At 36.0% G+C, this 22,794-nt stretch overlaps 1 protein-coding gene across 1 annotated transcript in view; it reads right to left on the bottom strand.

Moving 5' to 3' along the window:
- DNAJC1 (DnaJ heat shock protein family (Hsp40) member C1) overlaps positions 1-22,794 on the bottom strand; it is a 225,763-nt gene that overhangs the window by 101,865 nt on the left and 101,104 nt on the right. The window contains exon 8 of the mRNA XM_040451250.1: positions 5,722-5,885. Within this exon, the coding sequence (XP_040307184.1) occupies positions 5,722-5,885 (164 nt within the window). The remainder of the gene's footprint in view (positions 1-5,721; positions 5,886-22,794) is intronic.

Raw genomic sequence — 22,794 nt, 5'->3', positions numbered from 1 at the left:
ATGCAACCCCCTTTCAAAATACCAACAGCATTTTTCACAGAATTAGAATAAAATTTGTATGGAACCACACACACACACACACACACACACACACAAATCTCGAATAGTCAAAGTAATCTTGAGAAAGAAGAACAAAGCTGGGGGTATCACAATTCTGGATTTCAAACTATACTACAAAGTTACAGTAATCAAAAGAGTATGGTACTGGCACAAAATCAGACACAAGGATCAACAGAACAGAAGAGAGAACCCAGAAATAAACCCATATCTATACGGTTAATTAATTTAGGACAAAAGATGCAAGAATATACAATGAGGAAAAGATAGGCTCTTCAATAAATGATGCTGGGAAAACTGGGGAAAGCTACCCATAAAAGAATGAAATTGGACCACTTTCATATGGTACACACAAAAATAAACTCAAAATGGATTAAAGATCTAAATGTGAGAACTGAAACCAGAAAACTCCTAAAAGAAAACATAGGCAGTACTCTTGGACATTAGGCTTAGCAACATATTTATGGATATGTCTCCTTAGGCAAGGAAACAAAATGAAAAATAAACTATAGGAACTAAATCAAAATAAAATCTTTGCACTGCAAAGAAAACCATCAACAAAAAGGTAACTCACAGAATGCGAGGAGACATTTGTAAATGATATGTCTGATAAAGGGTTAATATCAAAAATTTACAAAGAACTTATATACTCAACACCAAAAAAAAATCAAACATTACAATGAAAAAACAGAAGACCTGAGTAGACATTTTTCCAAAGAAGACATACAGATGGTCAAGAGACACATGAAAAGATGCTCAATATCACTCATCATCAGGGAAATGCAAATCAAAAACACAATGAGATATCACCTTTTACCTGTTAGAATGGAGATAGTATCAAAAAGACAAGAAATAACAGGTGTTGGTAAGGATGTGGAAAAAAGGGAAAACTTGTGCACTGTTGGTGGGAATGTAAATTAGTGCAGTCAATATGGAAAACAGTACAGAAGTTCCTTGAAACAATAAAAATATAAATACCATGCAATCCAGTAATTCCAGTACTGGGTATTTACCCAATGAAAATGAAAAGACTAATTTGAAAAGATATATGCACCTCTTAAGTTTACTGCAGCATTATTTACAATGGCCAAGATATGGCTAAGTGTCCATTGATAGACAAATGGGTAAAGTAGATCACTCACACACACACACACACACACACACACACACACACACACACACACACAGAAATAGCATTCAGTCATAAAAAAGAATGAGCTCTTGCCATTTGCGACAAGGATGGCCTTAAAGGGTATTATGCTAAATGAAATAAGTCAGACAGGAAAACTATACCTTTTGATTTCACTTACATGTGGAATCTAAAAACCAAAGACTCTTAAATACAGAGAACAAACTGGTGGTTGCTAGAGGGGAGGGGAATTGGGCGTGGGCAAAAGAGATGAAGGAAATTAAGAGCTACAAACTTCCAGTTACAAAATTAATAAGTTACAGAGATGAAAAGCACATCACAGGGAATACAGTCGATAATACTGTAACGTTGTATGGTGACAGATGAGGACTTACTGTGGAAAGTATAGAGTAATGTACACAATGTCAAATCAATAATGTTGTACACTTGAAACTAATATAACATTGTATGTCAATTATACTTCAATTTAAAAAAAAGCACAGCAAACTCTGCGGCACTTTAACTGACCCCAGTCATATACCCTTTTCCACAGCTCATCACAGCCTGTGCAAATAATAACTGATTCCTAATTATGGCAGGAGCAGAATGAGCTAATTTGCAAAGAAGTAAACAATTATTTGTTCTAACCTGTCTGCTGGCTGCCTGGAATACTGGTCCAAAAAGCTTGTCTTTATTTTGCCTAAGTCAAAATTGGCCTAATTCTAAAGCTGCTACCCTGGAGGCATTGGTTGAAAACTTTTACAGGCTGATATCTTAGCCGCTGCTGACGGAGGTGACAGAAAACAGTTGGGAAAGCAACAGATTAACCAAAAAGCATGAGGGGAAAGGCTGAGGAATGAGATCCTCTGACATTGCCGGGAATCTAGAAGTCCATGTGCATGCTCAAGGCTATGAGCATGCTCAGAAAAGACCTGAAAATAATCTAAGTTCTCACTGGCTGCTGACATTGAGTCTCTTTGGAAACAGAAAAGAATAGGGCAGAGTTATAAACCACCAGGCAATCTCCAACACATACACAGAGGCCATGGCAAAGACTGGAAGAATTTTGGGCTCCAGGTATTTAAGGAAATCTCTGTCCAATTACTAGCTGTTCACTAAGCTAAGGAAACAGAGTTCAGTGCTCACACATGACAAAAAATACAGACTTCAGAAAATTAGTTAAAAAAAAACCCCACTAAACAGACAACTACAATTAGCCCAAATAACAACAAATCCTACGAAAGAGAGAGAATCTGGTTTCCAGAGTTGCCAAGTTATAATATTGATAATATCTGGTCTTCAATAACAATAACAAAAATTACAAGCCCTGCAAAGAAAAAAGATAGTATGTCCCATACAAAGGAATAAAGAAACAGAAACTGTGCCTGAGGAAGATCAATGTACTTTCTAGATGAAAGCTTTAAATCTGCTATTTTAAATATGTTCAATAAACTGAGGGAAACCAAATAACTAAAGGCAACATTTACACAAAGACCTGTATGTGGGTGTCCAGAGTAGCTTTGTTTATCACAGCTAAAGAGGAGAATCAATCAAATGTCTATTAGCTGATGAATGAATAAATAGTATGTGACAGATCCATACAATGGAATATTATTCAGCCATAAGAAGAAATGAAGTACCATTAAATGCTACAACATAGATGAACCTTGAAAACATTATGCAAAGCCAAAAACAAAAGAGCACATATTACATGATTCTAATTAAATGGGATGTCTACAATAGACAAATCCATAGGGGCAGAAAGTAGATTCGTGGTTGTCATGGACTAGAAAGGCTGAGAATTGGAAATAACTGCTAACAGGTAGAGGGTTATTTTTATTTTTTTGGTATGATGAAAATGTTCTCAAATTAGATACTGGTAATGGTTGCACAACACAGTGAACAGACTAAAAATCACTAATGAGTATGCATTAAAAAAAATCTTTATTCATTTTGAGAGACAGAGAGAGAGACAGAGAGGGAGAGAGAGAAAGTGTGAGTAGGGGAGGGGCAGAAAGGGAGAGAGAATCCTAAGCAGGCTCTGCACTGTCATCACAAAGCTCAACTCACAAACCATGAGATCATGACCTGATCCAAAACCAAGAGTCAGATCTTTAACCAACTGACCCACTCAGGCACCCCAAAGTGTATGCACTTTTAAATGGTGAATTTCAAGTTATGTGAAATATATCTCAATAAAAATTCTATAAAAAGCTGGCAACATAGGTCATATTTAATAATGAAATGATAAAATTTTAAACATAATTTCACAGCTGAAATAAAAAGTTTCAATGATGGAAGTTTTTGAGATGGGTAACAAAACAAGGATACTTGTCATGACTTCTATTCTACGTGTACTGGAGATCCTAATTAGCACAAAAGAAAAAAATGCATAACATACAAATAAATAGAATTTAAAAATAAATTTAGCAAGGTTGCTGGATAAAAGGTTATTAAAAAAATCCATTATATTTCTATATATCAAACGTAATTAGAAAGTGAAATTAAAGAAACAATATCATTTACAATGTCCTCTAAAAACACTAAATACCCAGGGAATAAATCCAAGAAGACAATGCGCAATATGTACACACAAGAAACTGCAATACATTATTAAAGTGTTTTAAAGACATAAATGAATGGGTTTATTCATGGTTTGTAGACTCAATGCTGTCTGGATGTGAATTCTTCCAAACTTGATCTCTATATATTCAATATAATCCCAATTGAGTATTTCAGCTGACTAATTTGTGGAAAGTGACAAGTACTTCAAAAATGTGTATGAAAATATAAAGTGGAAATCTTGTAGAAGGAAAACAGAGCTGGAAAATTATTGCACCAGGTACCTATTACAAAGCTACAGTAATAAATGCCGTATGGTATTGGCATAGGATGGACAAGTAGATTCACGGAACAAAGTAGAAAGCCTGAACAGACCCACACAGTTATAAACACTTGTTTTATGATAAAGATGGTTATTTGTAGAGTTGTAGGAAGCAGTATTTTCATTAATTGAGTCAACTTGTTTGAAAACTTTTGAAAAAAAATTACACTTAAACATTACTTCACCCCAAAACACAAAAATAAATTCCAGGAGATTATTGATCTAAATGTGAAAAACAAAACATTAAAGTTTGTAGAAGAATTTAGCAATTAATCTTTATGACTTCAAGGTAGGAAAAGATTTCTTAAACACAACACGAAAACCACCAAAGAAAGGACAGTAAAGGAAAAGCATGGTAATTAAAATTAGTGACTCTCATCATCAAAAGAAACCATTAAGAGAGTAAAAGGGGAAGCCAGAGTGGAATAAAATATATGTAAAAGACCCGTTTACGAATTATATAAAGAACTCTTTACAAATCAGTATAGAACGCATAGGCAACCCAATTCTCCTATTCACATAGGAGAATATTAGTGTCCAAAAACATAAGAAAAGGTATTCATTCAATCTTATTGATCAAAGAATATGCAAATTAAACCATATTAGATATCACTATATACCTACCAGAATGGTTAAAATATAAAAGACTTGATGAAATGTTGCAAGAATGTAGAGTAACTGGAATGTTTATATTCTGCTGCTGAAGTATAAATTGATAAAAATATTTTAAAAAATAGTTTAGAAGTAAAGTTGAGCTACGACCCTGCAACTTAACTACAAAAATAGAAATGTACACATATGCATACTAAAAGTACAACAAAGTTCACAGGAAAATTATTTACTGTAGCCTAAAGCTGGAAAAAATACAAATTTTCAACAGAATAAATTCTGCTACATTTCTAAATGGACTATACGGTAATGAAATGAACAACCTACTTCTACACACAATAATGGACACATCTCACAAATATCACACTAAATGGAAGAAAGCAGATGCAAAGGAGTACACATGGAATGTGTTATGGACTGAATTCTGTGTTCCCCCCAAATCATGTGTTGAAATCCTAATCCCCAATGTGATGATATTGGGACGTAGGGCCTTTGGGAGATGATTAGGTCATGAGGGTGGAGCCCTCATGAATGGGATTAGTGCCCTTACACAAGAGACCCCAGAGAGCTCTCTCACCTCTTCTGCCATGTGAGGACACAGCGAGAAGACTGCTGTCTATGAATTAGGAAGAGGGCCCTCACCAGACACCGAATCTGCCGGCGTCTTGATCTTGGACTTCCCAGTCTTCAGAACTGTGAGAAATAAACGTTTGTTGTTTAAGCCACCCAGTCTATCATACTTTGGTTATAGCAGCCTGAATGGACTAAAACAGGATGATTCCATTTAGAAACTTCAAGCAACAGGTTAAACTAACCTATGATGTTAGAAGTCAGGGTGGTTTTATCTTTGTGGAAGAAAAGGAAGGTACAGACCAGGAGGAAGAATGAGGGAGGCTTCTGGACAATGGCAATGTTCTACATCCTGATCTTGGCAACCGTTAACTTGGTTCAAATCGTGATAGTTCGCTGAGCTGTGTATCTGTATTTTATGTGCTTTTCTGTATTTTACTCAATTAAAAGAAATGTTTTAAAGTTTATTTACCTGTTTTTTCTGTGTTTTGTTTCTGTTTCCCAGCCAATCATCCATTTGTTCCTCAATTTCTTCTATAGAAGTTCCATGATCATAAGATTGAATATATGCACTTTCTAAAGGCGTATATACAGGAAATTCAGGTTTTGGTTTTTTTACTTTAACTTTCTTCTGTTCTAAAAATGTTTAAGAGAATCAATTATTGATATTTGTTAAGAATAAAAAAGAATTTTAAACATTTTATTCATACTGTATCTTGAAAAAATTGTTCTTTCATCAAAATAGAACTCTATACAATGGAATATAATTTAGCCATAAAAAGGAATGTAATCTTGCCATTCGCAAGAATATAGATGAACCTCAAGGGCATTATGCTATGTGAAATAAACCAGAGAGAGAAAGACAAATACCTGTGATCTCTCTAATATGGGGAAGCTTAACAAAACAAAACCCAAACCCTCAATAAACCCACTCACAAATACAGAGATCAGTGGTTGCCAGAGGTGGGTGTGGGGAGTGGAGAGATGGGTGAAGGGGGTTAAAAAAGATTACAACTGCTTTGCTGTAAATAGCTAGCTGTTTTATTGTGCATTAGCTACTGCATTGTTTTTAAAGAAAACTCAGAGATGCTAATGGTGAGATGATGATCATGATATAACCACTATATCAATTTGTTTAGATCTTTAGTTTTCAAAGTACTTTTCATGAAACATTTCATACTGACAAAAGAGCCCGGTCATTAGTGTTTTAATTCTATCCTTACCACCGAATAGTGCCATAATATTGGGCAAGTAACTTAACCCTGTTAGAACAAGTGTCTATTTTCTCATTTGTAAAAGAGAGCTAAATCTAATCTTTTAAGTTGATATGCAGAAAATTATATAACTCTAACATACTACGTGGTATAACAGTGGCTCTTTAATGAATAGCATATATATTCATCTTTTCAATATTTTAACAAAGGCAAAATCTAATCTGGTGGCAGCAGGGATAGTTATCAATATCAACTGGCCTCTTCAAATCCCATTTTTTAAAAAACATTTATTTTTGAGAGAGAGAGAGAGAGAGAGAGCAAGGGAGGGACAGAGGCAGAGGGAAACACAGAATCCGAAGCAGTCTCTAGGCTCTGAGCTGTCAGTACAGAGCCTGACACTCAGAGCCTGACATGGGGCTGGAACTCACTAACTGTGAGATCATGACCTGAGCCGAAGTCGGACGCTTGACCAACTGAGCCACCCAGTCACCCCAAATCCCATTTTGATTAGAGTCAATACTGAGAAGAAACTCCATTCTTAATTGCTACAGTCGAATGCCTTATAACCATATCTTCACTACTGTGTGTGCATGTGTGTTTGCAGATTCTATAATGCTGATGGTAAAATTCATGATATTGGCATAGAAATAGATAAATTCCTAGAAGAGAACCGAGAATCCCTAAACATTTCAATTCAGTGGGAAAATGATTTAATAAATGATGCAGGTGCAACTTAATATCCATTGGAAAGGAAAGTAGACATAATTTTATCCAATACGTAAAAGTAACTTCCAGTTAGATAAGAGACTTGACTTTAAAAGCCCAAACAATAAACATCTTGCAAAAAGAAATCTAAAAAATTACATGCAATATTTAAAGATGAGGAAGTTTTAACTAAGACTGAAAACCTAGATGCTATAAAAAAGATAAAGAATAAACAAATAAAGGGGCGCCTGAATGGCTCAGTCGGTTAAGCGTCCGACTTCAGCTCAGGTCATGATCTCACAGTCCGTGAGTTCAAGCCCTGCGTCGGGCTCTGGGCTGATGGCTCAGAGCCTGGAGCCTGCTTCCGATTCTGTGTCTCCCTCTCTCTCTGCCCCTCCCCAGTTCATGCTCTGTCTCTGTCTCAAAAATACATAAAAACGTTAAAAAAAATAAAAAAAAAAAAAAGAATAAACAAATCAAGAGAGAGAGATAATATATTTGGAAAGAATATCTACAATTTAGAGTACAAATAGAAGGTTGATCTATAGAATATATAGAGATAGTATATATTGACAAGAGGGTAAGCAACCAACAGAAAAAAATGGGCAACGTTTACAGAAGAACAAATCCAAATGGCCAAGAAACCAGCAAAAATACTCACAACCTCTAAAAGGTTAAAGGAATGCAGATTGAAGTAATAAAAAAATATGATTTTATACCTATCGTATGACAGAAATGTAAAAATCCAACAAAAGGTACTGCTGGCAGGGAAAGGGCCATCTCTACATTGGTGGTAGAAATTTGAATTATTATATTACAGCCTTTTCGGAAAGTGATCTAAGAGAATCGATTAAAATAAAAAAAATAATCTTTTCTCCAGCAATCCCCTCAGAAACAAAAGCATTAAAATGTAATTGTATGTAAGTATGTGGTATATATGTATATGTGTCTGTTAGCATGGAGATACAAAACTGTTAATGTAGTACATGCATATTAATAGAAGAAATGACTGAATAATTGTTGGTGATGTATCTATACTAAGGAATATTAAATTACCATAAAAAGATACTGAAGTACAGCTATATCAGTTGACTTACAGGGATTTTCATTGAGTAATAAAGCAAGATACAGAAAAGCATATAAGATTCTCTATTTGCAAAGCAAAATAATGCCTCTTCAAATCCCTGTATATGCTTGCATATATATTTTCATCTAAATACATTTGAATATTATTATAAGAGTATGGGGAAAAATATGGATGAATGCCTACATATGTAGGGGGTACAGATAAAGAGGAAGGGAAGAGACAATAAAGGGAAAGAAAGAAACATATCAGTAAAATAAATAATATATGTGAATGTATATTTATATATTTCTACCAAGTTGTAGATATCAATAAAAAAAACAAAACTTAAAGATTATACAAAATAAGTCTTTCTGAAAATACAATTTCTAAAACCAACAAACCTACAGCTTATAAATATTTACTAAATTCTTGCTGCTTTAATAATACAGGGCTAAGACTATAGCAACTAACATTTTACCCTTGGCAAAACCTCTCATATATTAAAACAAAAACAAAAACAGGTGTTTTCAAAACATGCCTAAAGGAAAAAAAGTCCTATCTGCTAACTACCCTCATCTTTCCTCCAGATTTCAATAAACTCTATATAATTAGTGTGGGCCCAGCTATCATGAATTTTGGGGTTGTGAACACATTCGTGTTTATAGTTCATCCAAGAAAAAAAAAAAAGTAAGATCTTTAAGCAGCACAATGAATTTCATGGGGAAGTAGTTAAATAGAAAATATAGAGTATTTTTGCTGGAATTGTAAGTCCTATTAAAATTTTGTAAGTTATGGGCTTCAAGTTAAGATAGATTGATTCCTAATGGCAAGCCTGACAAAGGCAAGAAACAAAAACTAGCTAACCAAGAACAGAACAAGTATTGTTAAAATGTCTATACCACCCAAAGCAATCTACACATTCAATGTAATCCCCATCAAAACAACACCAGCATTCTTCACAGAGCTAGAACAAACAATCCTAAAATTTGTATAGAACCAGAAAGATGCCAAATAGCCGAAGTAATGTCGAAAAAGCAAAGCAAAGCGGGAGGCCTCATAATTCCGGACTTCAAGCTATATTACAAAGCTATAACCATCAAGACAGTATGGTACTGGCACAAAAAAAGAGACATGCGGATCAATGAACAGAACAGAGAACCCAGAAATGGACCCACAACTGTATGGTCAACTTATCTCCGATAAAGCAGGGAAGAATATCCAATGGGAAAAAGTCTCTTCAACAAATGGTGTTGGGTAAACTGGACAGCAACATGCAGAAGAATGAAACTTTCTTATGCCATACACAAAAATAAATTCAAAATGGATTAAATGTCTAAATGTAAGACAGAAAACCATCAAATCCTACAGAACACAGGAAGCAATCTCTTTGACCTTGGCTGTGGCAACTTCTTACTAGACATATCTCTGGAGGTAAAGGAAACAAAAGCAAAATTGAACTCTTAGGACTTCATCAAGATAAAAAGCTTCTGCAGAGGGGCGCTTGGGTGGCTTAGTCGGTTAAGCATCTGACTTTGGGTTAGGTCATGATCTCATGGTTCATGAGTTCAAGCCCCACATTGGGCTCTGTGCTGACAGCTCAGAGCCTGAAACCTGCTTTGGATTCTGTCTCCTCCTCTCTCTGTCCTTCCCCGCGTGTGTGCTCTCTCACTCCTTCTCTCTCTCAAAAAAAATAAACATTAAAAAAAAAAAAAGCTTCTGCACAGTGAAAGAAACAATCAGCAAAACTAAAAGGCAACCTATAGAATGGGAGAAGATATTTGCAAATGACATATCGGATAAAAGGCTAGTAGCCAAAATCTATAAAGAACTTCTCAAACTCAACACCCAAAAAATAAAGAATCCAGTTAAAAATGGGCGGAAGACACAAATGGACATTTTTCAAAAAAAGACATACAAATGGCTAAGAGACACGTGAGAAAATGCTAAACATCACTCATCATCAGGGAAATACAAATTAAAACCACAATGAAATACCACCTCACACCTATCAGAATGGCTAAAATTAGCAACTCAGGAAACAACAGATGTTGGCAAGGTTATTTTCCACAGAAAAAGATGTTTTCTGCAGAAAAAGGAGAATCCTCTTACACTGTTGGGGGGAATGCAAACTGGTACAGCTACTCTGGAAAACTGTGGAGGTTCTTCAGAAAGTTAAAGATAGAACTACCCTACAACACAGCAACTGCACTACTAGGTATTTACTCAAAGGACAAAAAAAAAAAAAAATACTGATTTGAAGGGATACATGCACCCCGATGTTTATAGTAGCATTATCAACAACAGCCAAATTATGGAAAGAGTCCAAACATCCATTGGCTGATGAGTGGATAAAGAAGATGTAGTATACATATATGATGGAATATTACTCAGACATTAAAAAGAATGAAATCTTGCCATTTGCAACAACATGGATGGAACCAGAGTGTATTATGGTAAGCAAAATAAGTCAGAGAAAGACAAATACCACATGATTTCACTCATATGTGGAATTTAAGAAACAAAACAGAGGAACATGGGGGAAGGGAAGGAAAAATAAAATAAGATAAAAACAGAGAGGGAGGCAAACCATAAGAGACTCTTAACAATAGAGAACAAACTGAGGGTTGTTGGAGAGGAGGTGGGTGGGGGGATGGGCTACTTGCATGGTGGGCATGAAGGAGGGCACTTGTTGGGATGAGCACTTGGTGTTATATGTAAGGGATGAATTACTAAGTTCTACTCCTGAAACCGATAGTACACTATATGTTTCCTAACTTAAATTTGAATAAAATCTTGGAAGAAAAAAGAAAAGATAAATAATTTCCAAGGTACTCTGTCTAGTGAATGAAGAGAAATGGTTTCCTCTCAAAAGAAAAATTTTACACAGTATGGTTTTTAAATTTTTTTTTTCAACGTTTATTTATTTATTTTTGGGACAGAGAGAGACAGAGCATGAACGGGGGAGGGGCAGAGAGAGAGAGGGAGACACAGAATCGGAAACAGGCTCCAGGCTCTGAGCCATCAGCCCAGAGCCCGACGCGGGGCTCGAACTCCCGGACCGCGAGATCGTGACCTGGCTGAAGTCGGACGCTTAACCGACTGCACCACCCAGGCGCCCCCCGGCCTGGAGCCTGTTTCCGATTCTGATTCTGCATCTCCCTCTCTCTCTGCCCCTCCCCCGTTCATGCTCTGTCTCTCTCTGTCCCAAAAATAAATAAAAAACGTTGAAAAAAAAATTAAAAAAAAAATAAATAAAAGGAAGGAGAAATAAGCCAAATACCATCTTAAAGGAGTCCTTCTGTTTAATGCTCCTATTCAACAAAACAATGAAGAGTTTGGGTCTTCATTGGAACAAAAAACAAAATATTCTGGCATAAGTAGCCTATCTTCTCATATATCTGGAAACTTACACTAAACAATTCAACTACTGGGCCAGCTACTTAGACCAAATACTTCCTGTCACATGTTGCAAAAGTGTTTATTATGCTAAGACACATTTGCTGAATAGTAATTTGGGGTCCTTGACCATTAACCTGAGGATATTCTTTAGGTCTTAACACTTGTATCTCTATGGTGTTGAAAACAGTAGAACAGAGTTTAAATTGAGCAAAGTCATAACATCTTAACTTGTTATCTTCTTTTTCTAGCAGGCACAGAGAATTTCTCTTTGGAAATGCTCCGACAATAGTGCAGCAGTTATTAATGAAACATAACTTGGAAAAGGAAAAGGAAATACGTTTTATTTAATTTTAATTTTTATTTTATAGAGAGAGTGCAAGAGTGGGGGAGAGGGGCAGAAGAAGAGAGAGAGAATCTTAAGCAGGCTCTACACTCTGGTGTGGAGCCCAATGCAAGGCTCCATCCCATGACCCTGGGATCATGACATGACCTGAAATCAAGAATCAGATGTTCAACCAACTGAGCCACCAGGTGCCCCAGGAAGGAAGTTTTAGTTTTAAGCACTATACTATAACGCAGAACTGAAAAACTAGATTATGTCAGAAAAGTTATCAGAATAGGAAAGATTTGGAATCACGTCATTAATATGAAAAGTGGTAGAAAAAAGAGGAAACAAGTAGTCAGAAAAACTAGTTTCTATGTCATTAGTCCTTCACCAATACATTAGTACCTCCTTTACATTACTTATCTCTAAGTCTCCACCTATAAAATGAAATATCTGCTCTACCTATCTCACAGCACAGGTGCAGAAGTTAAATCCTGGCTTGTATGGGAATGTGCTCTAAATATTAAGGAGGGATAGAACCGTCTTCTAAATTAAGCTCTTGGTAAAATCCCTTCCCTTCTGTCTGCTTTGTCCAGTGAAGTTTCCATTTCTTCGACCTACGGAGGTCCAAAACCTTGGGAGTCCTCAATCCCCCCTTCTCTCTTATATCCTGTATGAAATCTGGTAGGAAATCTTGTCTCGAACTTAAAATACATAAAGAGTTCCATTTCTTCACTTTTATCACCCTGATCCAAGCCATCACCATTTCTTGTCTGGATTATTAAAAGAGCTCCCAACTGGTCTCTTTGTTTCAAGTCCTTGTTTCAGTCTGTTCTTCACCTCACAGTCACTCTTCTGAGAACACGTGTCAAATCATGTCACTCCTCTGCACAACCTTCCTGGGACCTCCCATTTCACTAAGAGTAAAAGCCAGGTTCTTAGAATATAAGGCTCCAAGTGATTTATGCCTCCTTTCATCTGTTTCCTCTACTTGAAACCCACTCCCTTGTCTGCCTTGCTTACTCCCTAACCCCTTGCAGGTCTTTGCTCAAATGTCTATTATTGAGGCCTTCCTTGTCCACCTTATTTAAATCACAGCAGGCCTCCCACATCCACGTGTACACACACACGCTCCCTATCCCTCTTCCTTGTTATATTTTGCCTCAGCATCTATCACTACTCATCTTACTGATGCTTTGTACATGGGCAAAAATTCTTATTTTGTTCACTACTGAATTCCCAGTGTCTGGGACGATGTCTGGTGCTAAATAGAGAATGAATGAATGAATGAAAAAGCTCTCACTGTGGACGGATCTGGGATTAAAACTCAGCCTCTGCAATTTACTAGCTCTTTTTCTTATGGTCCTTTACTGTTTTGTAAAATGCAAATAATGGTAATACTGAATCTGATGAGTTGTTAATGGGAAATAAATGAGATTAACACATATAAAATGATTAGAATGAACGTGGAAAATAAAGAACTTATAAAGAACTATGCAAAAAGATAGTATTATCATGATTTACAAATTACTATCCTAGGGGTGCCTGCATGGTTCATTCAGTTAAGTGTCCGACTCTTGATTTCAGCTCAGGTCATCATCTCGCGGATGGTGAGTTCAAGCCCTGCATCGGGCTCTGTGCTGACAGCACGGAGCCTGCTTGGGATTCTCTGCCCCTCCCCCACTTGCTCTCTAGCTCTCTCTCAAAGAAAATAAAACTAAACTTAAAAAAAAAAAAAATTACTATCCTAATAAACAAAGAGGGGCTGTTCTGAAGAAAGTAAGAATTCCTAAAACACGTATGTGGGCCGGGAGAAACAACAAAAGGAAAAGATCAAAAGAAGCCACAAATTAATACATAATTTTCTATGAATTTTATTTCACCTTCAAATAAAAAATTGCCGGGTGAACAGGAAACTTTGAAGGGAGGAGTAGTATCATGCATTCATTCACTCACATTTCATTCAAGTCTGTAAAGTTAGCTTATGCCAAGAATAATGTACATTAAGAACATAGTACTGTGGGAACAGTTCCAGTTAGAAAGGGATATTTTAACTACAAATTATGTGGTATCTAGCCACTATATTTTACCTTATATTGCTTAAACACCTTTATATTTTCAGGCTTTTGAGATGGTGACTTTTTAAAAAAAAGTTCCTGATACTGTAATAGAAAATTAGCAATTTAAATGACAGGTGAGTCTAATAAAAGTATCAAAAAACTAAAAAGACAGCATTACCAGAGTACCATACGAGCCCAAATTAGGCAACCAGGTTTTGTTTTTCAAAATATTTCTCATGAAAGGGGAAGAAGTCATAGAACTGATTCCTCATGACGTACGTCGCATTACTCAGTTTCTCTCAATTCCTTCATTTTGAGCAAAGTACTGCTTGAAGAAAACACGTATAAGCTAGAATCCACCTCATCAGTACTAGTTTTTGCCTTCTTGAAGAGAATCAGTTATAAACAAATAAGTGTAGTTATTATGTCTAGGGTGTTGTATCACACTTTCAAGTGTTTGATGTTTTTGTAAAGAAGCATTTAAAAAAAATCACTTAAAGCGATACCTGGGTGGCTCAGTCAGTTAAGCATCCAAACCTTGATTCTGGTTCAGGTCATGATCTCACAGTTAGATAGAGCCCTGCGTCAGGCTCTGTGCTATCAGCATGGGGTCTGCTTGGCATTCTCTCTCCCTCTCTCTCTCTCTGCCCCTCCCCCTCTCACTCTCTCTCTCTTAAAATAAACTTTTTTTTAAAAATCGCTTAAAAAAAGTAATTCAAAACTTCCACTTCTAAAAAAATGGAGGGAAAGTACTTTTCCATACTCCTCCCCCTAAGAAAATTGAAAAACCCTAAATGTTACATATAAAACAAATATAGGAAGACTGATTTTTGAAGAGAAGACAGGCCAGCTAGGTATGGCAGGACATGATGAACACCAAGATGGTGAGTACCCTGGGTTTCCTCGCATAGCAAAACAAGTTTAGATAATAACTGATTTACTTCAAGCAAACAAAAGACAAAATTGTGGCCAACCTCTTCTCCTTGCCAGCAAAGGCTGATGGGAAGCCTAGACTTCTGTCACTGTGAGGCTATAATAAGGCGCCCCAATCTCCCTACCAGGGTGATGTGGGAGAAGATTGTGTAGGAAGCCAGACTTTCTTTCCTACCCCTTCCTCCTGTAAAGTCAATGGCAGGGGTAGCGGTAGCCTGGGCTTCCATAGCTACCCAGGGGTAATGAGGCATCCCTCCCCATTGCTTTCAGGGTGGCTTCAGAGAAAGCCTACAGGAGAGTTAGGGCTTTCACAACTGCCCAGCAGTAAAGAGACAAACACTCAACAATGTCAGCAAAGGCCAGGTGGGGAGCTGTAAGTAGGCCTGCTTACCTATGCCAGCAAGGGGATATTAGTGCAGTGTTCTTAGAGGCAGCCTACTGGTAAGTGAGGACACTCACACCTGCCCAACCCTAGGAAGATCCACAACCACCCTCTCCTGCAGCTATAAAAAAGGCCATGGACTTCCACCCCTACCTGAGTGTAACAGGGCAGCAACTCTCCCCTTCCTCACCTCAGCTACAGCATTGCCATAGAACATCAGGTAAGGTAGTATACTTAAACAAGATTCTGAGAACTATAACATAATAGCCAAAATGTCCAAGTTTTAATTAAAAAAAAATCCCTCATCAAACCAAGAACCAAGAATATCTCAACTTGAATGAAAAATATAATTAACAAGATGAAAAAGACATCCAAAGGATCCGACTGGGATTTTAGAGAAGGCATATAAAAATGGTTTGACATGTAATAATGAACATCCTCAAAACAAATGAAATAAAAAGTCAACAACAAAGACCCAGAGACATACAGAACAACCAAGTGGAAATATCAGAACTGAAAATATGCTAACTAAAATAAAAAAATGTAATGATTGAGAACTCAACAGAAAAACGGAACAGAGAAAGTAATCAGTTAAATTGGAGACAGAATAATAGAAATTGCCTAATCTGAAAAACAGAGAAAATAAACAAAAAAATAAATAAAAAGAGCAGAGCCTTGGGGACTTTTGGGAGCATAACAACACTCCATTAAACAACAGCAGAATATATGTTCTTTTCAAATGCCCATGGGATATATACGTAGCTAGACCGTATCTTGGGCCATAAAACACATCTCAAAAAATTTAAATGAATTGAGATCATACAGAATGGGTTTTCTTTTTTTTTTTCTAACAATTTAACGTGTTGTTTTTGTTTTTGTTTTTGTTTTGAGACAGGGAGAGACAGAGCATGAACAGGGGAGGGTCAGAGAGAGGGAGACACAGAATCTGAAACAGGCTCCAGGCTCTGAGCTGTCAGCACAGAGCCCGACGCAGGGCTCGAACTCACGGACCGCGAAATTATGACCTGAGCCAAAGTCAGCCGCTCAACCGACTGAGCCACCCAGGCGCCCCCAGAATGGGTTTTCTGACAACAATGTAACCGAACTAAAAATCAATAACAGAAAAATAACAGGAAAATTCCCAAACACTTGGAAACTAAATAACATCCCTAAAACAATCCAGGTATCAAAGAAGAAGTCTCAAGGGAAAAAAAAATACTGAACTGAATCAAATGAAAATATAATGTATCAAAATAGGTGGACACAGACAAAACAGTGCTGAGAGTGGAATTTTAAGCACTAAAAGTTTACATTAGATAAGATGAAAAACCTCAAGACCATAATCTAAGCTTCCATATCAAAAGCAAACAAAACCAAAACAAGATCAAGCAGATGGAAGAAAATAATAAAATTAAGAACAGAAATAAATGAAAGAGAAAACAAAAGCAATAGATAAAAATCAATGAAACAAAGAACTAGTTCTTTGAAAAGATCAATAAAATTGACAAACATCTGGCAAAACTGACGAAGAAAAAAAGTTACCAATATTAACACTGAAACAGGAGAAATCACTACAGGACATGCAGACATCAAAAGGATAGTAAATTAGTTTTAAAAACAACAGTGCACACATAAATTTGACAATTTAGGTGGAACTGACCAATTGCTTGAAAAATACAAACCACTGCAACTCCCCATAAAATAGATATATAAAATAGATATTTGAATAGCCTTGTAATTACAAAATAAATTTAACTTGTAATTTAAAAACTCCCCAAATAGGCCAATATTAAATGGTCTCACCAGGGAATTCTACCAAATGTTTACAGTATTAACACCAATTAAATACAGTCTCTTTCTGAAAATAGGAGAACGCTTCCAATTCCTTAGATGTTAGTGCTACTCTGATACCAAAACATACAAAGACAGTACAAAAAGAAAACTATAGACCAAAATCTCTCATATGGATGCAAAAATCTTTAGCAAAATATTAGCAAATAGAATTTGGCAATATATGAAAAGAATTATATACCAAGATTATATGATATTTACTGCAGGGATGCAAGTCTAGCTCAATATTCAAAACTCAATCACTATAATACACCAAATTAACAAGTAAAGAAATATCACAAGATCATCTTAAGTGATACAAAAAATTAACAAAAGTCAACCTCTAGTCATGATAAAAAAAAACTCTGAAAATTTGGAATAGAGGGAGACTTCCTCAACTTTATATAAAGTATCTAACAAAAAACCCCTACAGTTTACATAATTAATGGTAAAACACTAAATGCTTTCCACCCAAGTTTGGAAATAAAGGAAGGATGTCCTCTCACACCACTCTTGTTCAACATAGTTTTGAAAGTTCTAGCTAGCAAAATAAGAAATGAAAAGATAATAAAATGCATATAGATTGAAAAGGAAGAAATGAAACTATCCCTATTGTCATATGACATGATTGTCCATACCGAAAATTCAAGGAACCTGTATAAAAACTTCTATAATTCACAAGTAAATCTAGCAAGGTTGCAAGATACATAATTAAATATAAAAATTAACTGCATTTTGGGCATCTGGGTGGCTCAGTCAGTTGAGACTCCGACTCTTGGTTTTAGCTCAGGTCATGATCTCACATGTATGAGATCAAGCCCGTTTCAGGCTCTGTGCTGACAGCATGGAGCCTGCTTGGGATTCTCTCTCTCCCCTCCCATGTGTGTGCTCTTTCTCTCACTCTCTCTCTCTCAAAAATAAATAACCTTAGAAAAAATTAAAGAAAAAATCAACTGCATTTCTTTACCTGCAGTGAACACATGGAAAGTGAAATTAAAAACCCAATACCATGTATAATCACTCAAAAAGAAAAACATTTAGATATAAATCTAACAAAGATTTGTATACTAAAATCTACAAAACACTTAAGAAAGAAATCAAAGAAGATATAAGTAGCCAGAGATTAAAGGACTCCAGATAGTTAATATCCACTTCTCTCCAAATTGATATACAAGTTTAGCATAATCCCTAAAGTTTCAGCAAGATTTTTTGCGGATACACAGGTGATTATTCTAAAATTTATATATAAAGGCAAAGGAACTAGATTGGCTAAAACATTTTGAAAAAGGATAGGAAAGTGGGAAGAATCACCCTAGTTGACCTAAAAAAAAAAAAAAAGAGGGGCGCCTGGGTGGCTCAGTTGGATGAGCGTCTGACTTTCGATTTTGGCTCAGGTCCTGATCATAGGGTCACGGGATCAAATCCACATCAAGCTCTGAGCTGAGCATGGAGCCTGCTTAAGACTCTCTCCCTCTCCCCCTCTCCCACTTGCACATTTGCATGCACGCACTCTGTCCAAAAAATTTTAATTTAATTTAAATTTAAAAATAGTGCTAGAAAAACTGGCTATCCATAGGCAAAAAATAAAAAATAAAACTTTAACCTAAACCTCACACCTTATAAAAAATTAACTCAAAACGGATCATAGATTTAAATGTAAAACATAAAATTAAAAAAATTTTAGAAGAAAGCATGGGATAAAATTTTTAGAATAGGGCGGTGAAGAGTTTTTAAAAATAACATAAAAAGCATAATCCACAGAAAATAGCAACAATAAATTGGACCTCATCAGAATTAAAAACCTGATCTGTGAATAACTATTAAGAAGATGAAAGACAAGCTACAGATTGGAAGAAAACATTTGTAAACCACCTATCTGAAAATGAGTCTCAAACTCAATGGTAAAAAAAAAAAAAAATAAAATATAAAGAAAAATATATATATATATATGTATATATATATATATCTCCAATTAGAAAATAGGCCAAAGACATGAAGAAAGAATTTACTGTAGAAGACACGCAGATGGCAAATAAGCCCATGAATGTTTCAGCATCGCTGGCCAAGGAAATGCAAATTAAGACCATGATGAGATATCTCTACAAACTTACTAGAATAGCTAAAATTTTAAAAAGTGAGAATACCAAATGCTGGTAAAAGTACAGAGATATTAGATCTCTCATATATTACTGGTAGGAATGTAAAAAGGTACACAAGCACTCTGGAAAATAATTTGGCAGTTTCTTTGAACTCTAAACATAAACCTATCACCCAGCAATCGCACTTCTGGTCATTTATCCCGGACAAAAACTAGGGTCACCCAAAAATGTACACCTGACTATTCACAGTAGCCTTATTTGTAACAGTCAAAAACCAGAAGCAACCAAAATGTCCTATACTGGTGAAAAGTTCAACAAATTGTGGTACAGCCATACCCGGAATAAACAGGGACGAACTACTGATACATGGAACAACTTCAGTGGCTCTCAAGAGTATTATGTTGAGTGAAAAAGCCAATCTCAAAAAGTCAAATATTGTATGATTCTCCAAATCACATTCTCTAAATCATATAGTCAAAATGACAAACAGAGATAAAAAATAGATTAGTAGTTGCCAGATATTAGGGATAATGGGGGAACCAGAGGAGATGGGTGTGATCATAAAGGGGTAGTGGCTGATTGGGATGGTGGTTACATAAATACACGTATGTGATAAAATGATAGAGAACTACACACACACTTCATATCAAGGTCAAGTTCCCGGTTTTTAGGAGGGTACATGGGACCTTCTCTACACTACTTTTGCAACTTCCTATAAATCTATAATGATTTCAAAGTAAAAAGTTAAATAAAAAAGCAGTAATTTGACAAGTGAAAACTAGATATCCACATACAAAATAATGAAGTTGGACCCTTACCCACTATGAAGTGAAGTCCGAATGGATCAAAGACCAAAATGTAAGACCTTAAACTATAAAACTCTGAAGGAAATACAGGGCAAAAGCTTTAAGACACTGGATTTGGCAAATGAATGCTTTGATATGACAAGAAAGGCACAGACAACAAAAGAAAAAATAGACAAATTAGACTTCATGAAAAAATTGTGTGCATCAAAAGACAATGTCAACTGAGTAAAAAGGTAACCCACAAAATGGGAGAATATATTTACAAATCATATATCTCATAAGGGATAATAGCCAGAATATATAGAGAACTCCTAAAACTTAACAAAATCAATCCAATTCAAACTTGGTATTGAATAGATATTTCTTTTTTTTTTTTTAATGGTTTATTTTTTTATTTTTGAGAGAGACAGAGACAGAATGTGAATGGGTTAGGGGCAGAGAGAGAGGGAGACACAGAATCCGAAGCAGGCTCCAGGCTCTGAGCTGTCAGCACAGAGCCCGACGCGGGGCTCGAACTCACGAACTGTGAGATCATGACCTGAGCCAAAGTCGGCCGCTCAACCGACTGAGCCACCCAAGCACCCCACTGAATAGATATTTCCTTAAAGAAACACCCATCAAGATGGCTACAATAAAACAAAACAAAACAAAACAAAACAAAACAAAACAAAATCGGTGTTGGCAAAGATGTGGCAAAAATGGAACCCCTGTGCACTGTCAGTGGGAATAGAAAACGGTATAGCTGCTATGGAAAACAGTATGTTGGTTCCTCAAAAAATTAAAAATAGAATTATCATATGATCCAGCAATTCTACCTCTGTGTATACCCCCAAAAGAACTGAAACCAGGGACTCAGAGTTATTTGTATACCCACGTTCATAGAAGAATTAGTCACAATAGCTAAGAAGTGAAATCAACCAAGTAACCATTGACAGAAATTTGAAAGGATAAGCAAAATGTGGCGTACACATAGAATGGTATATTATTTATCCAGCCTTAGAAAGGAAGGAAATTCTGACACATGCCGCAACATGGATAAACCTTGAGGACTTCATGCTAAGTGAAATAAGCCAGTCCCAACAGAAAATACTATGTGATCAGCCTTACAGGAGATACTCAGTCAAAATCACAGAGACGGAAAGTGGAATGGTGGTTGTCAGGGGCTGTGGGGAGGTGAGAATAGGGAGTTACCATCTAAAGGGTACAGACTTTCAGTTTTACAAGAGGAAAAGAGCTATGGGAGATGAATGGGGTGATGGCTGCACAACGTTATGCACATACTTAATACCACTGAACTGTATACTTAAAAATGGTTAAGATGATAGATTTTGTTAGGTGTGTTTTACCATAATAAAAAATACTAGGGAAAAAAAAAAAAACAATACAGTGGTTTTACTTCATGAGTCTTTCACTCATGAAGAAAGGAAAAAAAAATCCTAACATTAAGTGGCTAGGTACTTGTGGCTTGGGATAAAGTTTCCAGCGTCAGCACCATACATGGGACCATATTTCATTATACACGGAAATAAAGAGGGTATACTCTGTTAATAAGCTGTGTTAATAAATAAGCTGTGTTGATCACTCAAAAAGCAGTTTTACTGATTTACTGATTACAAAGATCTTCTTGTCAAAAATGTTACTGAAAAGTTTTAATAAATTCTTTTAACAAGTGTGAAGTAGAAAAGAACAATACAGTAAGTATTTCATTAACCCATTTGACAAGTATTTCCTGAGTTACCTATCATATATCTGGCATTGTTCTAGGCTCTGGGGTTGTAAACAAGACACACAAAAATACCTTCCTGCATGAAGCTTTTCATGGACACATTATTTTATAAAAAGCATAATATTAAGAAGTATATTTTTAGTTCCAAATTAAGTAAATTAATTGTTAAAATTTTAGTTCAAATTTAATCTAAAGCCATAAATGTTTACATATTCAGTTGGATAAAAAGGTTTTAAAATCATTTCAGTGGGAAAACTAAGATTGTGTTAAGACGGCATTATACTAAAGCCTACACCACATAGAATTTGAAATATTGAAGGAATTGTAAATTTACATTTGAGCTATATGATTTAAAAAATCCACATTGCATTGTTACTTGAGCAAAGTACCTAAGAAATAATACTGTTCTTTAGATATTCTCTGCCTACATATAAACTCTTGGGACCGGGGCTCCTATTAGGTTTTACTATATAACACAATTCCTAAGTTAAGGTACAGAGTTTCTGTTTGGTCATGTTTCCAAACGTACTGGAGCTACTGACTGGAATATGCTTTTTCTTAGGTTATCTCCGACAGTGTTCTCCCACCCACGAGCACACTGTATTACCACAGGGTAAATGTGCTAACCTAAATTGGAGTTACCTCTACCCTATCTCCTTTGTCCTCCTCACAACCAACCCCTTAAATCAGCACTAGCATCTCATTTCTTCACGAACCTAGTTTTCTAAAAGCCAGTCTCCCTTTACTCTAGGGAAGGTGCATGTTTTCTCATCCTGTCCCCCTAAAAAGTCCTCCACCTTCTCGCTGTACTTAGGTCCATCACTGGGGTGTGCAATGGGGACCACAAAACTAGGAGAAAATATAATTAATGTCTGAAACTATCATATCTGCAGCCAAAAAAGTACTTGACTGTAAGGCTTTGATTACTTGATTTTGTTTCTGTTTGACATCATATAAGGTATGGAGAAAAAGATAAGGGAAATATTAAGTTTTACTTCTA

This window comes from Herpailurus yagouaroundi, unplaced genomic scaffold (assembly GCF_014898765.1).
Source record: "Herpailurus yagouaroundi ecotype Mexico unplaced genomic scaffold, PumYag 203, whole genome shotgun sequence".
NCBI classification, from domain to species: Eukaryota; Metazoa; Chordata; class Mammalia; order Carnivora; family Felidae; genus Herpailurus; species Herpailurus yagouaroundi.
The sequence above is the reverse complement of the archived record's forward strand: the minus strand, read 5'-3'. Positions and strand labels throughout refer to the sequence as shown.